Source organism: Mobula hypostoma, chromosome 4 (assembly GCF_963921235.1).
Source record: "Mobula hypostoma chromosome 4, sMobHyp1.1, whole genome shotgun sequence".
NCBI lineage: Eukaryota > Metazoa > Chordata > Chondrichthyes > Myliobatiformes > Myliobatidae > Mobula > Mobula hypostoma.
Window position 1 is genome coordinate 74,106,714 of NC_086100.1, and position 23,119 is coordinate 74,129,832.

Consider the following 23,119-nt stretch of genomic DNA (forward strand, 5'->3'; position numbering starts at 1 on the left):
AGGATGCTAGGAGGATGCAGGGTGACTTGGATAGGTTGGGTGAGTGGGCAAACTCATGGCAGATGCAATTTAATGTGGATAAATGTGAAGTTATCCACTTTGGTGGCAAAAATAGGAAAACAGATTATTATCTGAATGGTGGCCGATTAGGAAAAGGGGAGGTGCAACGGGACCTGGGTGTCATTATACACCAGTCATTGAAAGTGGGCATGCAGGTACAGCAGGCGGTGAAAAAGGCGAACGGTATGCTGGCATTTATAGCGAGAGGATTTGAGTACAGGAGCAGGGAGGTACTACTGCAGTTGTACAAGGCCTTGGTGAGACCACACCTGGAGTATTGTGTGCAGTTTTGGTCCCCTAATCTGAGGAAAGACACCTTTGCCATAGAGGGAGTACAAAGAAGGTTCACCAGATTGATTCCTGGGATGGCAGGTCTTTCATATGAAGAAAGACTGGATGAACTGGGCTTGTACTCGTTGGAATTTAGAAGATTGAGGGGGGATCTGATTGAAACGTATAAGATTCTAAAGGGATTGGACAGGCTAGATGCGGGAAGATTGTTCCGGATGTTGGGGAGGTCCAGAACGAGGGGTCACAGTTTGAGGATAGAGGGGAAGCCTTTTAGGACCGAGATTAGGAAAAACTTCTTCACACAGAGGGTGGTGAATCTGTGGAATTCTCTGCCACAGGAAACTGTTGAGGCCAGTTCATTGGCTATGTTTAAGAGGGAGTTAGATATGGCCCTTATGGCTACAGGGGTCAGGGGGTATGGAGGGAAGGCTGGGTTCTGAGTTGGATGATCAGCCATGATCATAATAAATGGCGGTGCAGGCTCGAAGGGCCGAATGGCCTACTCCTGCACCTATTTTCTATGTTTCTATGTTTCTATGTTTCTAATGTAATTAAGTAATTATAAGATCAATTTCAGTGTGGAATTTATTTAATACAACATGGATTTTATATTCCAGGGATACCTAGGCGGGCTGTGGAAGAGATAACGAGTTTTCGCGCCTTTTTGAAACTATTTCCGGGATTGCAACAGCTGTTGGAAGCAGCGCTCGATTCACAGACACACTGGGAATTGCGTGAACCAAGGAGATTTTCTCTCATTCCTGCAGACGAGGGAGACAGTTTCTCGATCTCAACCTGGACTGGAACAGAGTAAGTGCTGGTGATGGATTCAGACTGGCCGTCACTGGCCATCTCCCGCTGACAGGGCTTCCCGAAGAAAAGTTTCAGTCCCGCACTGTCGTCCTTTGTCCGGGTTCACAGCATTGTTGTTTCGGCAAAATTTACCTATGAGCAGAATGAGGTGAGAATGGCAGAGAAAGTGTTGAGATGTTAATGAATGGAGAGGCGAGGGTGACCGGGGTAATGGAAAAATATCCATTTTGAGAGCAAAATCAAACAGATATTAACACACGACGTGGCAACAAAATGATAGAGACAAGCATGACCCCTGCTCAGTAAAAACATATTTTTGAGGTAAAAACTGCAGCGTATGCAACAACAATCACCCACTAATGTAATCAAATGATTATAAGCTCAGTTTCAGTATACAATTTACTTATTATAAAATGGATTTTATAGTCCAGGGATACGTTGGCGGGTTGTGGTAGAAAAAAGAACTTCTTGTGGTCTTTTTTAAACTACTTCCTGGGCGGACAAAGATTAAAAGGGCTGTTGGAAACAGTGCTCGATTCGGAAACACACTGGGAATTGAGTGAATGCGAGGAGATTGGCTCTCATTCCTGTAGAAGTGGGAAGCAGTCCCCTCGAACCCCGCCTGGACTGGAGCAGAGTAAGTGCTCGGGCTGGATTCAGACTGACCGTCACTGGGTCGTTTTTCCATCTCCCGCTGCCAGGGTTTCGCAGAAGGAAGTTTCAGTGCGGAATGGTCATTACTCGGTGGGTGGGCAGAGAGGGGACTCACGGCACTGTTGTTTCGTCAAAATCTACCTATGTGCAGAATGAGGAGAGAGCGAGGAATAGAAAAAATGTTAAGATATTATTGAATTATAGACAAATATCCATTTTGAGAGCAACATCAAGGAGATATTTTCTGAACTGATCAGCAGTCCAGACGCTTAGAAAGTTTTCTCCACCAGCAGTAGGCACGCGCTGCAAAAACCTTCAGTCCACAAATAAAACATAGAACATCGAAATTTATAATATATTACAGGCCGATCGGCCCACAATGTTGTGCCGACCATGTAACCTACTCTAAAAACTGCCTAGAATTTCCCTAGCGCATAACCCTCTATTTTACTAAGCTCCGTGTACCCATTTAAGAGGCTCCTAAAAGACCCTATTGTATCCGCTTCCACCGCTCTCTGTGTGAAAAACTTAGCCCTGAAATCCCCTCGGTACCCATTTCCAAGGACCTTAAAACTATGCGCCCTCGTGTTAGCCATTTCAGCTCTGGGAAAAAGCCTCTGGCTATCCACACGATCAATGCCCCTTATATTATACACCTAAACATTTAAATTTAAAACAAAAACTATAAATGTCGTAAATCGAAAATAAAGATTCAAATGGTAAGACTCAGCAGGTCAGGCAGCTTCTATAGGAAAGAATGTTCCCCACGCTTCAGTAGAAAATCGCAGAGTATCTACCGACTTCTCCAGTCCAAGCAGTTTAGAGGGAAATGGAAACGTGCCGACGCGTAGCTCAGAGCTCAAATCGCACAACGGCGGCGGGGAAATTTAAATTCGGTCAACAATCTTACAGTACGATTCAAAATTAGTGACAAAATGTACATGGTCAATTAGTGATATCACGACCAGCGTGAATAGGCATCTAATCTAACTTGTACACAGCGGTCACTCGGAGCCTCTTCCATCACAATTTGTGAGCATCTACTGCCCGGTGGTACCCACAAATACCTTCGATTTAGCGACTCAGGTTTAAACAGGTGGTGGGGAGGAGGGGGAATCGGGGGTCGTGATTGACTCCAGATTTCAAGCAGTCTCCTGGCAGCAGGTCAAACATGGGAAATGAATGAACTTCCTTCTCATGACTACCAATCGCTGATGGATATAGTTTCAGGTTGAAACCTTCCATCAGAACTTCTAACTTAAAGATGCATTACCGCCACCAACTGGATTGGAGTGTAGTTGTAGAGAGTTGGGAAATAAAACTCCCAGTTCTTTATCAAATGAAAACTAAGTTACCCCCAAAACCCCTGTAGATTGTAAATAATGAAAGACAATATTGTAAAATAAATTAATTTCCAAAACTTAGTAATTTTTTTCAATGCAAACTATCAACCCCCAAAGATAGTAGTTTATATAGTATTTGTTTTCATTCAACCTTGTATACATTGTAAAACATTGTGTTCAACTGTGTCATAATGATGACAAAACCTACACACCCCAGAGTGATGTTTTCCAACAAGAGATAAGGATTAGTTAAGCATAATATACCCAATTCAAAATCGAGTCAATATAATTCCCTCCCTTCTTATTCTTCCCCATTCTCCCATCTACCCAACAGTTTTATGTATTTTGTAAAGCTGTCTCCCCTAAAGTCCCACAATTCTCCCACAAGTCTTATGATAATCCCTAATTCTTAACCCACCAAACTCTTAGGTTCTGATTTGGTAGCTGGAAGGGCCGAATAGCCTACTCCTGCACCTGTTTTCTATGTTTCTATCCACAACTGAACTTCTAACAGCTTTTTTTAGCCAAACAATTAACCCACTCATTCCACTCAAGACCACTAAGTGTGGGAACCCATAAAAGTAGACATGTAAACCAATACTTTGAATATGAAATAAAATTTGAAGAGCTTCAGGTAGTAAATCTGACCTTCTCCTAGAATGACCTCAACACTTCTTCACAGTGAGCAACAGTTTATCAGAAGCAGGATGAGGGATGTAGAGGGAGTGGACTCACCACGTTGTCAGGACTCTGGGGTCCATCCACAGTCAGCCACTAGAAGCCCTCAAAAGGCTTCTGGTTTCAAAATATTCTAACCTTACTGGTAATTGTGTACACCTCTGCTCAGTCACTCTCAGTGTTAAAACTGTGTGAATTATGCTGTTCTTAGTTCAGCCTTTGAGCCAACACCTGATACCGTGTCTCTTTGGTATAGTAATCAAATTGCCTTTGGGTTATTGCCTTTGTTTTGGAACTGTGCTGGAAATCAAACTATCCAATAAAGTATCTGTCTGAATATTCATTCTGACCTCCTGCATGATCTCTGCACCTGGGTTCATTTCTCCCTCAGTCCCTGGGATACAGTGTTAGAGTTCTGTACTGTCATGCTGGAGGCAGTGTTGAGGCTTCATGGGATGATATGATATGAGGACACACTGAGGAGGGTAATTATGTATTCTGTAGCATTTTAAAAACAAGAGTTGTCCTCCGTGAGAAATACACATGTTTACATAGTTGGAGCGATATAGTGTCATAATGATACAATATCGAGATGTATGAGAAAAGAAGTCCAGAACATAGGGTCTTGATATCATAAAAGATGGATCATCTAAGACTAAAATGAGAAGAAATCTCTACCTTCAGTAGGGATGAGCTTTGGAATTATCTATCTCAGTGGCTGTGGAGGTCATTCAGTGATTGCATTCAAACTAGAGATTGTCAAATGTCTGGATATCAAAGGAATAAAGGGATATAGGTTTCAGGTGCAAAGATGGTTTTTGAGGGAGCAAATCAGGTCTGAATTGTTGAGTGGCAGAGCATTCTCCGGGGGATGAATGATACACTCCTGCATCGATTTCTTAACCCTACATAGCAGAGACCGGCTGTTTGTGCAGCTACACCTTCACTTCAGTAATATAGCTGTAGTAGATTAATGTGCCCATTATGGTATTGGTAGAGGTTACCAATGCACAGTCCTTATGGAGATAAAGTGCTGTAACATCATTGGGACACTCTCCATTGTGCTGGGTGGGAATGTAGTCATGATAAATGACTGGACGTCCATGAGCTGATCTGGACTATCAGCAAAAGTGGACATATGATCTCCATGGTCTGTCCTCTCTTGGCCTAACATATCCCACACTCTACCTCTATAATGAAGGTAGGAGAACAATGAAGATACACATGGAGTCAGCAGTGTCACAAGAACTCAATATTGAATAGATTGGAATTCTCTTTGGCTGGGATGAATATGAGTCACCCAATTGTCACTTGTGGGAAGAAATATCTTTGCAAAGTCCTTGAGAGCTTCACTGATTTCCTTGTGATTACATTTTTCTGTAGTAAATAGCAGAGTGCAACACTGAACAGTTGGGCTCTGCTATTGTTGCCATAGATAATGACATAATCAATAGGTATCTGCGACTGTATTATGGATGCTGATGTGAGGTCTTGCATTTGCATCTGACAGAATGGAAGTTGGAATATTTGTGCTCCAAGCATTTTGTCAGTAGGAAGGATCCACGGAGTTATCTTTTCATTCTCCCTCCCTGACAAGCAGCTCTAACAGAAGGGCACATTTTTTTAAAAATCCTGCACAGCAGACCATGTTACCTCTCTTGGCCACAGTTAGGTCAGAGTAGATCTTCTTGACTTCATCCATAACATTGGGAAGTAGACATTGATACTAGTGGTTGCTAGTTCCATACCAGATTAAGCCATAGGTTTATGGAATGCATTTGCCCTATGAGCACTGAGTTGCTGGAATACTTTCCTACAGAAAACCCATCCTCTGAAAATTGTATCTTCATGTTTGCTGCTCCAAAATGTTTACCATTTCCATTTTGAACCACCCATCTGTTTCCAATTGTGTCTTAGTGGCAATGTTAATGTCAAAGTGCCAGAATGCCCAGGCTATGAGGACAAGCAATGTCAGGATCTGTCACTTCTGGGAGAGCCTTGAAGATCCATAGATCTGAGACTTCACAGTTAAATATCTTATCTTTTTACAGCATTTAACAGCAAAGTAGATGGCAATATCACTTGTGTCCTCAGCTATTCAGAGCTTAGTGCATTGGGCTTAAATATATCACATTACCTGTTCACGGTGGTTAATCAACTACCAATTTTCTACATTTTTCCATTTCTAAATATATTTTTGCCTGATACTTACTGTAATAGTCATAGAAAGGTACAATATGTGAACAGGCCTTTGGCCCACCAAATCCACATTAACCATCAACCATCCTTTTTAAATAATCCTAATTAGTCCTATTTATATAATTCACCCCACATTCTCATCTACCTTTTCCCTTCTCTTCCCTATAACACACCCGCCACCCACCCCCAGACACTCCAGACTCTGCCAGTCATTTACACACTATGAGAACTTCACTAATTAACCTACTGATCTGCTTGCATTTGGGATATGGGGAGGAAGACAGAGCACCTGAGGTCAGGATTGAACTGAGGGCTCTGGGGAGCTGTGAGGCGGCAGCTTACTAGCCTTCAACAATGTTATCAAGAACAGATAATCTGTTTTTGATTGCACTTCCTTCGGTGAAAGATAACAAGCTGTCCTTTTAATGATGATGAAGATGACATAAGCATGCCTTACTCACACTCATGTGGCTGGTATTTGCTGGAAACCCAGTACTGAGTATTGAATCTCATATTTCTCTCATCTTTTTTAGGACCATCTCACACTTGCATAAAGGAAATAGGTGCATGACACATCATGGATCTCTCAGAGACAGTAAACATCAACATCTTCAAACTTGCTTCAGGTAACATGTACAAACTGAGGAATTCTTGAATCCTTAAGACACATTGTGCATTATTCAGATGCATTGAGAAAATGCTGACCTGCCGATAATTCTGAATTTCTTTTCCGTGACAATGTACCCAACGCCAGTGTCAGACAACACATGTGCTGGGTGTAAATGCCAAGCATCTCTCACTTTAACACACTGTAGCTGTGAAGAAGTTTGCTGATCTTGTTTTATTTTTTCTCTCTCATTGGTTCTACTTGACTTCTGAACATTTCCAGTATTTCTATTTTATTTTATGGCATTCAGAAATGATGCTTAACCAATTTTTATTCAATAAGTTAGCTGTGGGCAGTATATCTCAGTGACAAAACATGTTCTCTGCCCCTGTTCAGGTAGCTGGACACAATTTTTTCTATTCACTCACAGTAACCACTGTCTCTTGCAGCAATATTTTTTCTCTGAGAATCTGTCAAATTCACACACATGATCCTGTCGCTGCCAAGAGTACAATTGCAGAAGAGGGTTGGAGCAGGGATTGTACTTCAACCAACCTCGTTGATCATTGTACCCGTGGCTGTTTGACCAGCAGGTGTCTTGTCCAGATTGAGGCTCATTTCTAGTGCCCAGCCTGGCATCAGGTGGAGCTCAGCCCAACATGCATGGGAAAATGGTCCATTGATGGCTGGCTCCAGGGTGTAGTGAATATAGCCCTTGAAATTTCAGTACCACTTACACATTACTCCATGTACTATGGTGCTTCAAGGTAAACTGGTTGATCATGGTTTATAATCCTAGATTTCCAGCATCTACAGTACTTTACTTTTGAATTTATGTTTATTTTCCAGTCTTCCATGTAATTTTGGTGTGCAGAGGGGCTTTGTATGCCAGACCCGGTATTGTCACTAATGCTGCTGCAGGACAAACCGTGATGTTCCCCATAGAGTACCAAAGCAATGAAGATCAGTACGATGTTACCTTTAGATCAACATTTCCACAGCTCTTTAAAATTTTAATATGGAAATCCAATAATCCAGACAATCTGCATATTGTACATCCACAATATAAACACAGAGCTACAATCAAAAATGGATCGGTGGTGTTATATGATATACAAGTCAGCGACAGTGGAGAGTATCAAATACGAACTGACTACTATGGGGTAGAACTGAAAAACCATGATCAAAGTTCTTTCACGATTCAAGTCTTTGGTAAGTATTCATTTCTTGTACTTTTTATAGTTCCAGCATCTTTAGAAAATTAAGTATTTTCAAGTTCCAGTCCTTGGTCGAGGTCAACTATATGAAGAGTAGAAGTGAGTTATGTGATGGACCATGACAGCAAAAAAGCATTTCACTAAGTGTGACCTTAGGGAGTCCGAATAAGATCAAAGTCAGTGGCTGTCAATGGAGAAATCCTCCCAATGATTGGGGTCCATAGAAACCATAGAAACTACAGCACAGAAACAGGCCTTTTGGCCCTTCTTGGCTGTGCCAAACCATTTTCTGCCTAGTCCCACTGACCTGCACACGGACCATATCCCTCCATACACCTCCCATCCATGTATCTGTCCAATTTATTCTTAAATGTTAAAAAAGAACCCGCATTTACCATCTCATCTGGCAGCTCATTCCATACTCCCACCACTCTCTGTGTGAAGAAGCCCCCGCTAATGTTCCTTTTAAACTTTTCCCCCCTCACCCTTAACCCATGTCCTTTGGTTTTTTTCTCCCCTTGCCTCAGTGGAAAAAGCCTGTTTGCATTCACTCTATCTATACCCATCATAATTTTATATACCTCTATCAAATCTCCCCTCATTCTTCTACGCTTCAGGGAATAAAGTCCTAACCTATTCAACCTTTCTCTGTAACTGAGTTTCTCAAGTCCTGGCAACATCCTTGTAAACCTTCTCTGCACTCTTTCAACCTTATTTATATCCTTCCTGTAATTTGGTGACCAAAACTGAACACAATACTCCAGATTCGGCCTCACCAATGCCTTATACAACCTCATCATAACATTCCAGCTCTTATACTCAATACTTTGATTAATAAAGGCCAATGTACCAAAAGCTCTCTTTACGACCCTATCTACTTGTGATGCCACTTTTAGGGAATTTTGTATCTGTATTCCCAGATCCCTCTGTTCTACTGCACTCCTCAGTGCCTTACCATTAACCCTGTATGTTCTACCTTGGTTTGTCCTTCCAACGTGCAATACCTCACACTTGTCTGTATTAAACTCCATCTGCCATTTTTCAGCCCATTTTTCCAGCTGGTCCAAGTCTCTCTTCAGGTTCTGAAAACCTTCCTCACTGTCTACTACACCTCCAATCTTTGTATCATCAGCAAACTTGCTGATCCAATTTACCACATTATCATCCAGATCATTGATATAGATGACAAATAACAATGGACCCAGCACTGATTTTAGATGTTGGCGGTCCATCATTCAGCCTTAGAAAATCACTGCATCAATTCCTCAGACTGTCTTCGGCCCAGCAACCTTCTCTCAATCGAGTCAGAAAGGCAGAGGTTTACAGCTCATTGTGTAATATTAAATTCAGTACTGAACTTCCTGGAATATGTTGCAATCTTTGCCTTCAGGGTGCAAGCTGCAGTGAGATGTTACTCACCCAGGCTACTGTGATAGCATGTGAAACCACAGTGTCCGCCACAAGAAGGGCAAAGGCAGCAGGGACGTAGAATGGTCACTGCCTACAGGTTCCCTTTCAGTGAACACAGCTGCCTGATCTAGAACTGTATCACAAGTCCTTCACTGATCCTGGGACTAAAGCCTGGACTCTAAATATGTCAGTGATCTGAAAGTATCTTTGCCAAATGCAGCTCGCCACCAACTTTGAAGGCCTTTAGGGATGGGCAGTAAAGAATATTTAAGGCATCCGTTACTCTCGCGAGACCATGGATCTGTGCCTGGAAAGTCTTCACTCTCCAGGGCGCAGGCCTGGGCAAGGTTGTATGGAAGACCAGCAGTTGCCCATGCTGCAAGTTTCCCCTCTCCACGACACCAATGTTGTCCAAGGGAAGGGCATTATGACCCACACAGCTCGGCACCAGTGTCGTTGCAGAGCACTGTGTGTTTAAGTGCCTTGCTCAAGGACACAACACGTTGCCTGGGCTGGGGCTCGAACTCACGACCTTCAGTCGCTAGTCCAATGCCTTAACCATTTGGCCACGTGCCCACGTGTAAAGAATATATATTTTAAAATATCCAATTAATTTAATGTTTCTACCTGAAGTTAAAAAAATGTATCAGTGTTTTAGTGGATACATATTCGATCAATTTCTCACAAAGAATGAATTTGAAAGGACTACTGTAGTTTAATCAGTTGTCCCTATGCATTCACTGACAAGCAGGTTTCTGCAAAGACAAGTTTAGCAAAGTTTCCATTCCGTTATTCAAAAGCAGCAAATGTTTGGACTGTTATCAAGCAAGCCGACATTTTCTCACGTAATACAGTAAGTTTATAGGGTAGTGTGTTGAAACTGTACCAAAGCTAAATGAAAGAAATGAACCTCTTTATCCCTTGTTTAACAATTAGTCATTGTGAAATCATTTCTGGTACCACTTCTACTTTGATAAAGGCTTCGTTCCTCGCATGACAGAAAGCAAAGCATGTCTCTACTTAAGAAGTATAAATACAGCATTTCAGTCATAGAAAGATAAATACTATGCTGTTCTTACATTACGAGCCAACAGAGATATACCAAACAGGTAGTACAGAGCTGAAATTTAGACATCCCTTCAACATTGCACTGACAGGTTTCTTCATGAAGTAGGGAATCAAAAAAATCAAAATACTGTGTTGTGGTATCAAATTTTGCACCTCCAGTCTTCTGTGGCCAGTGAGGACGTAAAGATCATTGTCAAAGTGCAGCAAACTTTTCCCTTGTTTCCTGCAGTAACCTGGGGTGTATCCTGTCTGGTGCTGGGGACCTCTAACCAAATGTTTTTCAAAAGTTCTTTCTTTCTTTCATCCTCTTCCTTAACATTAAATTATTCTAGCATATCAACCCATTTAACATTGTCCTTGTTGTATGTTCTATTCTGTATTGTAAGCTCTGAGGTTAATAACTTTATAACACAAAACCTAAAAGAAAAACATGCAGTTGTGTAGGTAATGTATGAAAATGGTCAAGAAAATAATCACATCAAATAGTTACAATTGCATTTGAAAATCCTCTTACATTATTGTATTTCAGAACCAGTTTCTCAACCTGTAGCAAAGACCTTAAGTCATGGTCAGAATACAGCAAATATCACTTTGAATTGCTCCGTCTCCAATGGAAATGCAGTCATGATTTACTGGGAAAAAATTTCCTTATCTGGAGTCATCATCGAGACGTATATGACCACAATTCTTGTGATAGACTGTACTACTGAAGATGAACAACATGAGTACAGGTGCATTGCAAAAAATCCCATCAGTAATGCATCCAGCAGTGAGATATCTATCAACTCGTGTAACACCAGAAATCTGAACGGTGAGAAATTGGACATTGATCTTTTACATAATGTTGTCCCTGCAGTTGATACCAAGGATGTGAACTTTTACTACTAGATAAGAAATATGTAATGATCTTTTTGAGCAATTAAAGCAATATTAAGCAGTTAGTGCATCGCCTTGCAGTGCTGATTGTGTTTCAATTCTCACCCGTCTATAAGGAGTTAGTACATTCTTCCCGTGACCGTGTGGGTTTCCTTAGTGCTCCGGTTTCCTCCCGCATTCCAAAGATGTACATTTATGGATTGTGAGTTGTGGACTTGATACATTGACACTTGTGGGCTGCCCAGCACAATCTTCGCAGATTTGATTTGGCCCAGACGACACATCTCACTACGTTTCAGTGTACGTATGAGAAATTAAACTAATTCTTAAGATCTTTATTTAGAATATTCGACAGATTTTAACCATAAATTAGGAAAGAGAATTACTGATAATGAAATCAGAAACTGCAGATGCAGGAAATGTAAAATAAAATTAGAAAATGCAGGAAATACTCAGCAGGTCAGGCAGCACCTGTGGTTAGACATACAGAGTTAACATTAGAGCTCTGATGAACCCTGCTCAGAAAAAATCGTTAATTCTGTCACTTCCCACATATGCTGCCTAAAATACAGTTAATGCTTATTGGTGCAGTGTGCTTTTAAGATATGGAACCATAGATTAAAGGAAAATCAAAATCTAAAACAACTTTTAAAATGTAAGCCATTGGAAAAACTAATCTTTTAATAAGAGCTGGAGAACAGCCATATTATTGAACTAAATGTGTGGTACACTTGATCATAAGAAGCTAAGTGGTCCATTTATCTCATTAATTTCTATAAACTATTTTCAGATAAAAGGAATTATCTTATGATCCTGATTCCTTTGGTGATGATGGCAATTTCATTGTTTGCATTTGCAAAATACATCTCTAATTGGTAAGTGTTGCTGCTCAGATTAGTATGACCCGTAGAGAAAACAAAGTGGTCTGTTGCTCACAGAGCCTGGATTTTCTTTACTTTAGGATTATTTAACAATTGAATAAGTTAAATTTGTGTATTAATGATGTGGCTGATTTGTGGTGTCCCTTCTGGCAATGGTCTGGTATTAAATTAGTAATTGCATAGACTTTTGGCTATATAACTGAATTCTGGGAATTTTTTTCAATAATCAATACTCAATTACATTTTAAACTTAAAGCATTGAAGTTTTGGTTGTAATAAGAGCACAAAGTGAAAAAAAAACAGCATTCCTGAATAAATATAGTTAATTATGAATATTCAGAAGGTGTTCCTAGTCAGACTACAGTTCAGAAGTCGTCTCTAACCGTGGCCCTAAGAAAAAATTTTTAAATGCCGCAGTAATTTTAGACTTTAATGTGAGAAACTGAGTTTTCAATGTGTTCAGACTTATGCAGTGTATAAAATAATTTGATTTATCATTTTATCTCCTATCTTAACTGAGGAATGTATTCCAGTCTTGAAATCTGTAAGACAGAATTAATATTTTTAATGTGTATTTAATATTTCAGTAATATTTTAAATGCATTATTTTAAGCGTTCTTTGTTAATGTAGTTCATTACGGGATGTTTGTGAGAGGCACATAAATGGTATGTTGTATGTCTTTACACCAGCACAAGTACTACAGATTAGGAAGAAATGGCAATGGACAAAGCAGTGAGGCAGCTTTCAAAAAGACAAAGGAAATGGTGACATCAGACACTGTACTCTCATGTTATAACCCACATCATCCAGCAAAACCTGCCTTTGGCACATCGTATTATAGTATAGGTATTGTCATGGTCCAGTCAGTGAAGTCCGCTTTCCGGTTCACAGTCCGGTCCATGGACTCAGGACTCTGGGTCTTCCAGCTGTCCCTTGTTTTGTTTGGGTTAATCATCGGCACCTGATTCCCATTTTGGGGCTTGGAATATCAGTAGCCTTGGGGTTGAGTGTGGGCTGCTGGTTTGTCTTGTCAAGATTTCCTGGGAGCAACCTGCCGGTGGAAGGCTGGGGTGGCCACTTGCCATCTTTGAGCCGTGTTGGAGAACCATTGCTTCATAGAGCCTTGCTGTCGGTAGTCGGAGATGCCTTTGCGGTATGGATTCGGCCGTTTCCTGGGCCAGCTGAGTGGCCATTAGCCACTCTGAGCTAGGTAGGGATCCGGCTGTTTCCGTTGCCAGCTGAGGTTGCTGGCCGTAACGACGACTCGGAGCAACCCCGATGCAGAGATGGAACTGTCTGTTGTTCTTCAGTGTTTGTCTCTGCTTGTCCTCTGCTCCATGGGTTAAGTCAGGCCATGCTGCCGTTGCTCTGTGGGGGGATTGGTTTTGTTTTATCCTTGCGTCTGTGGGGTAAGTCAGGCCATTTAGCCGTTGCCCTGCAGGGGGACCTGTCTTTTGTTGTCTTTGCCTCTGTTGGGTAAGTCCGGCTGGTTTGTTGTTACCCGACGGATAGACCTGTCCCACCTTGGTGTGGAGATAAAGTTGAGTCCCGGCTCTATGTTTATGTACAGTTCCCAGTCTGTCTCCAAGCTCCAGCCTCCAAGTTTCCAGCCTCCAGCCTCAAGCCTTAGACTCAAGACCCTAGCCTCAAGCCTATAGAGCCAAGACCCCAGCCATGTCCTTGCCTAGTTCTGGGGTCTGAGCCCGAGGCAAGACCCAGGTCCTGGGTCCTTGTCCAGTCTCTGGCTCGGAGTCCAAGCCCAGGCTCCTAGTTCTTAGTTCCTTGTCTGGGTTCCCTGTTTCTTGTCCATGTCCTAGCCCAGGTTCTGCATCTTGTGCCAAGTACTTCAGTGTCTGTGTCTTGCATTTGGGTCTGTTCCCAGTGCCCCCATTGTGACAGGTATAGTCATGTCACACATTATGAATGATGGATGTGAACACTCCATAGCCCTTGCCTCACATTCCCTTACTGCTGTAGAGAAAAATTATGCACAGATTAACAACAATTGGGGTGTAAAACATTTCAACCAGCACCTGTATGGGAGAGAGTTTACCCTCATCACTGATCATCAACCACTCGTGTCCATTTTCAATCAACAGAAGTAGCAGCGGCATAAATGCAGAGATGGGTTCTTTATTGGAGGACACAATTACAAGATCGAATTCAAGAGGATAACTAATCATGGAAATGCTGACGGACTGTAGCATTTACCCTGGATAAAGATATACCTGAAAAATTGCAGGAGGACAATCCTCTTGACATATTCTCCCTATCACAAATCGACAGTCTCCCTATTACAGCAGAGATGATCCAAAGGGAAACCAAAAAAGACTCCACACTGTCTCAGGTCTACATGGGCACTCAAATGGCTGGAATATGCAGCAGAAACTCCATTTTCCTCATTTTAACCAGCACTAGGATGAACTTGCTCTTGACTGGGGTCGCCTTATGTTGGGATTGAGAGTTCTTGTATCATCCAAGCTGAGAGCTAAAGTGATAGAGGAGCTACATGGCGGTCATCTAGGCATGGTCAAAATGAATGTGTTGGATCACAGCTTTGTCTGATGACTTGGGATAGATCAGCAGATCGAGCAGCATGCTATGTACTGTTCAGGATGCCAGCACGTCCAAAAGATGACAAGAGAATCTCGGAGAAGAAAGGTGACCAGACCTGTCAGAACCCTTTCCTGCAGTCCTACAGTCAACTCCTACAAGCACCACGGAGGAGGCCCCAGAACCTGAAATTGTTTCACAGCCACAACTCTCACCTGCCAAGCAGAGTGACCTCCCCTTGTCAGGAAAGTCATTATCCCTCAAGAGTAAGAAATCCTCTTCAGCAATTAAATTGTTAAGCCTGAGTAGGACAATTTCAAATTTATTATGATGTGGATGTCTATATAGTAGTTGTACGATATGGTATTTTGCACCTGTGTGTATATTTGTCTTTGTTCTTTTAGGCCATATGTACATGCCTCACTAAAGTAAGCATGAAGCAGACAAACTTATCCCTGCCTCCATATTTTTCTTTATTCTTTTATGTTTTGTAGTTACAAAGACAAAACATTTAACTTTTGCTCAGTCACCTGCAAGAATTCCTCAGAATCTTTTGAAAGGTCTTGATCCCATCTCTTCCTAATTCGACACCATGTGTCCTCCACTTGATGTTGTATTCATAGACAAAATCCCGCTTTGTCTTCAGTTTTTCCTAAAATGGAAAATATGACATATTAAGCAACAAGAATTAATGCAATTCATTTACAATATTCCAATTACTAAGTAAATGTGACAGTTGAAAATACGAGGGGTAATTGATAAGTTTGTGGCCTAAGGTAGAAGGAGTCAATTTTAGAAAACCTAGCACATTTATTTTTCAACCTAGTCCCCTCCTACATTTACACACTTAGTCCAGCGGTCGTGGAGCATACGGATCCCTTCTTTGTAGAAGTTGGCGTCTTGGACCTCCAGGAGCGGTCCACATCAGGGGTGATTGATAAGTTCATGGCCTAAGGCAGAAGAAGAAGCGTTATTAACTTCAAACTTTCTGAATAATCACTCAAAGAGTTGAACTGCACATGCATGTAACGAACGCTGAATAACTCATCTCCTTCTGCCTTAGGCCATGAACTTATCAATCATCCCTGCTGTGGACCACTTCTGGAGGGCCAAGACTCCGACTTATACAAAGAAGGAATCCGTATGCTCCACGAGTGCTGAACTAAGTGTGTAAATGTAGGAGGGGACTATGTTGAAAAATAAATGTGCTGGGTTTTCTAAAACTGACTCTTTCTACCTCAGGCCACGAACTTAGCAATCACCCCTCATATGATTGGAAATTATTTACAAGTCTTCATCTTCTAGCTTAATCTGATTAAAATCAAACAAGCTGCAATAAATATTTTTGAATGCCTTGTTTATGAATAAATAACACATAACTTATTTGTTAAAAAAGTTGATCCTTTTAATGTTGAAATCTTTGAAATTGCACCATGTTCTCATTATATATAAGTATTTCTTATATATATATAAACGCTTAAAACAGAAATATGCAAACTGAGATATCGTGCAGAATCTCAGCCGTCTCTACTTTTGAACTTCGTTGCATGTTTGGTTTGATTTGGAATACTGACTTGTTGTGGTTCACAAATACCAACATTGGATTATTTATATTTTACCTGCAGAATTATAATCCAGTGTGACATGTTCCCTTTTTGGTCTTCACAATGGGCAGTGCTGCTCCTTCACAGCTCCAGCGACCCAGGTTCAGTCCTGATCTCCATTGCTGTCTGTGTGGAGTCTGCATGTTCTACCTGTGCCTGTATGGGTTTCCTGTAGATGCTTTGGTTTTCTCCCGTGCTATTTGGCAGACTAATTAATTGGATATTTTTATATTATGGCAATATAGTTATATGACACAGAGGCAGACTCTTCAGTCTACCACATCAACACAGACCATCGAGTATCTATCTCTATCAATCATGTTTACTGGCACTTGGTTCCTAGACTCTCTGCATTTGTAACTCAAGTGCACATCTAGATGAATCTGGAATACACTACCTTAGAGAATGATGGAGGCAGATACACTCACATTATTTAAGAAATATCGAGAGCAATGCACACAAAATGCAAAATTCAAAGTCAAAGTAAATTTAGTATCAAGTACATATATGTCAGCATATACAGCCCCGAGATTCAATTTTTAGCAGGCATACTCAATAAATCCACAATAGAATACTAACCATAATATTCACGTACACTCCAAGGAAAATAAACCCGGCCTGCACAATCTCTCAACCTTAACATTATTGGTAGAGACATTGTTACAACTATACTAGGATGGCTTATGTACACCCTTGTGTCATTTTATGGACATATCTATCTACGTATATAAGTTATCTTATGTACTTATAGTACATATTTTAGTAATATTGCATTCTTTTGTGGCCTTTTTTTGGAGCTGCAGTATTATGTACTCCTTACAATTGTTTACAGGAAGTGACATGCAACAATCTTGAATCTTGACATGAGGCAAGAAAATCTGTCCAACCTTCTGTACTACTGCTGGGATGCCATCATGTTCCATAGCTTTTATCTCTGCTATCCAGTGCATAAAACTCTTCTTGAGATCACAATGGTGTGATTTGGCTAAATAATTCTATGATGGTCGGGATTGCAGAACCTTTTCTGACTGAATTTGGTTGGAAATCCTTCAGTGTTACTTATAAGCCTCGTATCTGAGTCCACTAGAGATGTGAGTGGAAAAGTCGCCTCCTGTTATCTGCATAATTATCCACAATTTTCATGAGAAGATTTGAAAGTATTATTTACTCATGATGTACAAAGGGATTGCAGTGGAAAGATCCAGCATTTTACCCATAATGTAGGAGTTGGAGTACAACTTTATCAGACAGTTACAAGGGAGAGTGCTCTCACTGTCAGCACAGTTCCCAGGCAGTAAGAGGAGGACTTTACCTGGGCTGGGAATGGCCTTACTATGTTTGAATTCATTCCCGCATATAATTGAAAGATTTCACAACTGTTTTGTAAGTTTTGTATTGACTTATCAATTTAAAAGTAAACACTGGAATACAGTATTTTAACATCAGTATCTTGTCTTTAGATGTTCGAATGACCAGTCCTAATGCTCGATGATCGTCTCCAAGAATTACCTGGAAACACTCACATTCCTGCACAAAATTCGGCAGCCTTTACTGGAGTACTACAGACCATACTTGCGAATGACAGCTCATTTCTCTATAGCATCTCTGGCTTACCACAAGCATGACCAACTGGTAGCTGATCCAAACAACAAATTCCCAAGGCTTAAACTTGCAAGGAAACCAGGACACCTCATAACACCTGAGTATAGGTTGGAGGTGACATGACCACCTGCTCATGGAATATGAAAAATTGTGTTGTTTCTGACAGTGGTCACCCAAACACTGCACTCCTGCCCTCCGAGTTTCATTTCTGTGAGCATCCCTGCTATATACATGGCCTCCTCTGTATCTATTACAGTTAAAAACATAAGAAATAGGAGCAGGAGTAGGCCATCTGGCCCGTCGAGCATGCTCCCCCATTCAATATGATCATGGATGATCTGGCCATGGACTCATCTCCATCTACCTTCCTTTTCCCCTTAACCCTTAATTCCCCTACTATGCAAATATATATCCAACCTTGTCTTAAACATATTTACTGAGGTAGACTCCATTGCTTCATTGGGCAGAGAATTCCACAGATTCACCAATCTCTGGGAAAAGCAGTTCCTCCTCACCTGCATCCTAACTCTATTCCCCCGTATCTTGAGGCTATGTCCCCTAGTTGTGTATTTCAGAAAAGAAAAATGGGTCATAGATCCTTGCAAACAGAACAGCTGATATGGAAAATCATTACACAGAAGACCAATTACACACCATTTTTTTTAAAGTTTCATATTTTCCACAACAAATCTAACAGCAATAAAAATTTGACATTGAAGTTCAATGCATTGGCACATTTTGAAAGCCATGTAGGACCCAACCTGCTTCCTATACTTGATCTCATGTCACTTTACTTGTTGCAGTTCTGAACTTTCACGAACCTCAGCACTTCAATTCCATGGTTGTTTCACAATCAAACTGAAATGTGAGTGGTGTCCAGATTAGTAGTAAGTACGCTGATGTCCTGACCCTGACACTCAAAGGCGGCTCCAGCTGTTTCATTGTTCTTCAATATGTTGGATAATGAGATATATTCCAAACAACACTGGCAAAGAAATGATTCATTTTGAACTGATAAATGCTTAAAACAAACTACTTTTAATTATGTTCGAACAAAAATAATTTTACCTCTACTTTAGTTGAGGTGGGCAATGTAATTGACAAATCTGACCGTAATAAATGTAGAGCTTTAAGATAATTACAGGTTAGATGTAGCACCTTCACTGCCGTATATGTTATTGTAGAATCTATTTTTGGGAAATCAATTTCATGAACCTAATCAATTACATTCACTGGAGTAGATGGAAACTGATAAAGTGGAGAAAATCTGCTGCTGCTGGAAATCTGAACAACACACACAAAGTGCTGGAGGATCTCAGCAGACCAGGCAGCATCTATGGAAAAAAGTACAGTCGACATTTCGGGCTGAAATTGATAAATGTTTTCCAATGCCAGGGAACAGTTTTACAGAATTGAAAGAAAAGCAGAAAACAGAATGTCAAACATTGAAAGGGCCAGACAACATTTTTGTAGAGGGTGGAATCTGTGGGAAAGGAGATTTGGAGAGTTTCAACCAAGAGGCTTTGTGGTTGCCTTTCCTTGATGCCTGTGGTGAAAGGGAGAGCAGTGACAAAGTCAATATTCCAGAGACAGTCATGCAGTCAATCCCTCCCCCACAAACAACTCCCAAATGATCAGGCAACACTGGCAGAGGTGAACTTTGACCTGTATAGGTTTGTTTTCTAATTGGACGAGAGGTTTGACTGTCAGTGCAAGGCCATAGCTCCCATAATGGTTGGTTTAGCGCCAGTTTATGCTCAGAACTCACAGATGAGGGGATTGTGAGCTGGGAGCTCCAGGCTAGACCATGGTCTGCTCATGTTTAAGCACAGTCTATGAGCGCACAGGAACAGACCTGCCCAGGACAATCACGGCATGTTGGCCAGCATCCCACAGAACGTAGAGAACAGCACAAACACAAGAAATACTTTGTCTTCAGTGAGTATTTTGTATGGACAAAGGTAATAACTACATAATAAAATCAAAACTTTGGATTTCTATGGTTACACATGACAATAAAAAACAGACAACAATGGTTCATTGATTTTTTTTTTGCTTCATTGCAAGCTCCATGAATTAATTTACAACGCCAGAGGATAAAGTGCAAGGAATAAAATCCCTTAGAAGTGGAGCAGAGATAAAAAGCACCCGCATCTCAAAAGCCTCACCCAGTCACAAAGGAAGTAAACAGTTTGGTGGGAATACTGACTAAATCAGATATGTGGTTCCAGATTTGGTTAAAAGCTATGCAGAGTTTACAAGGCAATAATTAGACTGTCTGACTTCTTCATTGCTGCCCTAGGGACAGAAAAGAATATCTGATTATGGAACCTAAAACATGATTAATTTTCAAAATTAAATAAACAATTTGCAATTGATGTAAAAACATTAGTTATGATGTAAAAACATTAGTTATTAACACAGAAAAACAAGCAATTTTCTTTATAAAATATTGCTGAGATTTTTAAAATTTTTAAAAATTATATTTTTAAATATAAAATATTTGTGCTAATTATATTAACAGCATAATTATCTTGACATTTCACCTACTTAATCAAAATAATTAGTGTGGTATAGTCCACCATTCTGCAGAGTACATACTAACTGGATTCACCACAATAAGTGAAGTTTTATTCAGCTCTTTAAAGCAGATTGATAATCTGGGAAGCTAATTGAAGTAAGGCTGAATAGAATGAGCTTTTATTCAGCTCATATCAAATGGTGAAAGGCTTTGATAGAGTGGATGTGGAGAGGATGTTTCCTATGGTGGGAGAGCCTAAGACCAGAGGGACACAGCCTCAGAATAGAGGAGTGTTCATTTAGAATGGAGATGAGCAGGAATTTCTTTTGCCAGAGAGTGCTGAGTCTGCGGAATTCTTTGCCATAGGCAGCTGTGGAGGCGATGTCTTTATGTACCTTTAAGGCAGATTCATTGAAGGTAAAATCTTGATTGGTCACGGCACAAAGGGATACTGGAAGAAAGCAAGAGATTAGGGCTGAGAGGAAAATGGGATCAGCCAGGATTTACTGCTGGAGCAGACTCAATGGGCCATATGGCCTAATTCTGCTCCTATATCTTTTGGTCTCATGGTCTTACCATGGCCAGTTCTGGGTTTCGGAACAGGGAGAAAAGGCATCTATCATGGGTAAGAGGGGGTAAACCTGAATGTATTTCGGTAGATTGTCTTAAACTGGCCCACCAAGATTTGGAGAATTCTGTTATCATACCCCTGCTGTCACGATACAACCAGGATGAATAGGGAAACTTGTCAAATGCCTTACTCAAATCCATATACACCACATCCACTGCTCTACCTTCATTAATTTGTTTTGTCACATTCTCGAAGCTTTCAGTCAGGCTTATAAGGTACAACTTACTCCATCACAAGGCTTGCTAACTACCCCTAATCAGACTCTACTCCTCTTAATGCTCATAAGTTCTGTCTCTCAAAATATTCTCCAATGGTTTGCAACCACTGGTGTAAGACTGGAAGTAGAATCTGTTGAAGATGATAGCAATCATGTAGAAATAAAGTTTAACCGTCTAAAGGATGCTTTGGTAGAATCAGCAAAGTCAGTGATTCCTAAAAAAGAAAAGAAGCACAAAAACAAATGGATGACAGATGAAATCAAAAATCTAATGGAAGAAAGGAGATGGAAGAAAGCAAATCCCATAGAATGTAAGTCCTTAGATAAAAAAGCTAAAAGCTTATGTCAAAAAGCCAAAGAAGAATGGTTAAACCAGGAATGTAAGCAACTAGAAAGAATCACTATTACTGATCGAGAAAGGTTACATCAACAAATCAAGAATATTACTAGTAAAAAGCTCCCCTGTTCTTCAGGTGGATGTTTGAAAGCAAAGGATGGTACCATTACCATGGAAGAAGATGGGATTATGAACGGATGGACTGAGTATATTCAGGAATTGTTTGAAGACGATTGAGTCAAAAAACCAGAAATTAAGAATATGGAAGGTCCAAGTTTTTTAAAATCTGAAGTTCATAATGCAATAAAAATGAAGAAAAGAAAGGTAGCAGCTCCTGATGAATTAGTAATAGAACAAATTATCACCCTTGAAGATTATAGAATTGAAAAACTTACTGATTTAATCAATGACATTTATGAGACTGGAATAATACTGGAAGAGATGAAAAAAAAGTATTTATCACTCTTCTTAAGAAACCTGGATCAATAGAATGTGAATTACATAGAACCATAAGTTTAATGAGTCATATCACCAAGATACTTCTGAGAATTTTGATGACAACAGCTAAAAGTAAGATACAAGCTGAAATAGGTAAAGAACAATGCGGTTTTGTGAAAGACAAAGGTACAAGAAACGCAATATTGATGTTAAGAATACTATCAGAACGAGCTACTAAAGTGCAAAAAGATTTGTTTGTTTTATTGACTACACAAAAGCATTTGATAAAGTAAAGCACAATAAGTTATTTGAAATATTACAGGAAACTCTAGATCTAGATTCGAAAGACCTCCACCTAATCAGAAATCTGTACTGGGAACAAATTGCTGCTATAAGAATACATGGAGAAGTGAGTCAGTTTACGAAAATCAAGAGAGATGTTAGACAAGGGTGTGTTTGCTCCTCTGATTTGTTTAATTTGTGTACAGTGAAACAATATTACAAAAAAATAAGAGGCATCTTGGGAATCAAAGTTGGCGGTGAAAACATCAATAATTTCAGATATGCGGATGACACTGTGTTAATTGCAAGTACGGAGGAAGAACTACAAAACTTAATTGATACAGTTGTTGAAGAAAGTGCAAAAATGAGTCTATCAATTGCAAAAAGACAATGTATGGTGATATCTAAAAAGAAGGAGAATCCTATGTGCAGCCTGAGAATAAACGGGGAAGACATAAAACAAGTACAGAAATTTTGCTACTTAGGAAGCTGGGTGGCATCAGATGGCAGGTGCGACATGGCCATCAAAAGAAGAATAGGGATGACAAAAGATACCTTTACGAGAATGAAGAGTAAACTGACCAATACTAAACTAGGCGTGACAACCTGCCTCAGAGCACTGAAATGTTACGTTTATCCAGTTATGTTATATGGCTCAGAAGGTTGGACAATATCTAGTAACACGAGGAAATGGACTGAAGTGGCAGAGATGAGGAAATCTGCAGATGCTGGAAATTCAAGCAACACACACAAAAATGCTGGTGGAACGCAGCAGGCCAGGCAGCATCTATAGGAAGAGGTACAGTCGCCATTTCGGGCCGGGACCCTTCGTCAGG

General features: G+C 40.4%; 1 protein-coding gene and 1 long non-coding RNA gene across 8 annotated transcripts; one reads left to right on the forward strand and one right to left on the reverse strand.

Moving 5' to 3' along the window:
• Positions 1-948: 948 nt before the first annotated feature.
• LOC134345404 (SLAM family member 5-like) lies at positions 949-20,077 on the forward strand. Of its 7 annotated transcripts, none has more exons than XR_010017682.1 (7): positions 949-1,161; positions 6,572-6,664; positions 7,495-7,857; positions 10,870-11,151; positions 11,333-11,516; positions 12,007-12,091; positions 17,716-20,077. XR_010017682.1 is itself a non-coding variant. In XM_063046023.1 (6 exons), coding segments are annotated over exons 2-6 (780 nt in total). In that variant the 5' UTR covers positions 949-1,161; positions 6,572-6,615; the 3' UTR covers positions 17,717-20,077. The 7 variants fall into 7 exon arrangements, 5 of the variants coding, with proteins under 5 accessions (XP_062902093.1, XP_062902090.1, XP_062902094.1 ...); XR_010017683.1 differs by lacking the exon at positions 17,716-20,077 and adding an exon at positions 14,198-15,437; XM_063046023.1 differs by lacking the exon at positions 11,333-11,516.
• Positions 1,163-2,970, reverse strand: LOC134345406 (uncharacterized). Its single transcript, XR_010017687.1, has 3 exons — positions 2,886-2,970; positions 1,831-1,959; positions 1,163-1,296 (listed from the first exon to the last, which is right to left on the reverse strand). It is a non-coding gene; the product is annotated as an uncharacterized LOC134345406 (long non-coding RNA).
• Positions 20,078-23,119: the final 3,042 nt, after the last annotated feature.

Bases quoted from the DNA above. Each gene is read 5' to 3' on its own strand.
- LOC134345404 (XM_063046020.1), top strand. From the start codon at position 6,616: ATGGATCTCTCAGAGACAGTAAACATCAACATCTTCAAACTTGCTTCA. The intron at 7,858-10,869 runs GTAAGTATTCAT...ATTGTATTTCAG, and splicing joins TTTCACGATTCAAGTCTTTG to AACCAGTTTCTCAACCTGTA. The intron at 11,152-12,006 runs GTGAGAAATTGG...AACTATTTTCAG, and splicing joins TAACACCAGAAATCTGAACG to ATAAAAGGAATTATCTTATG.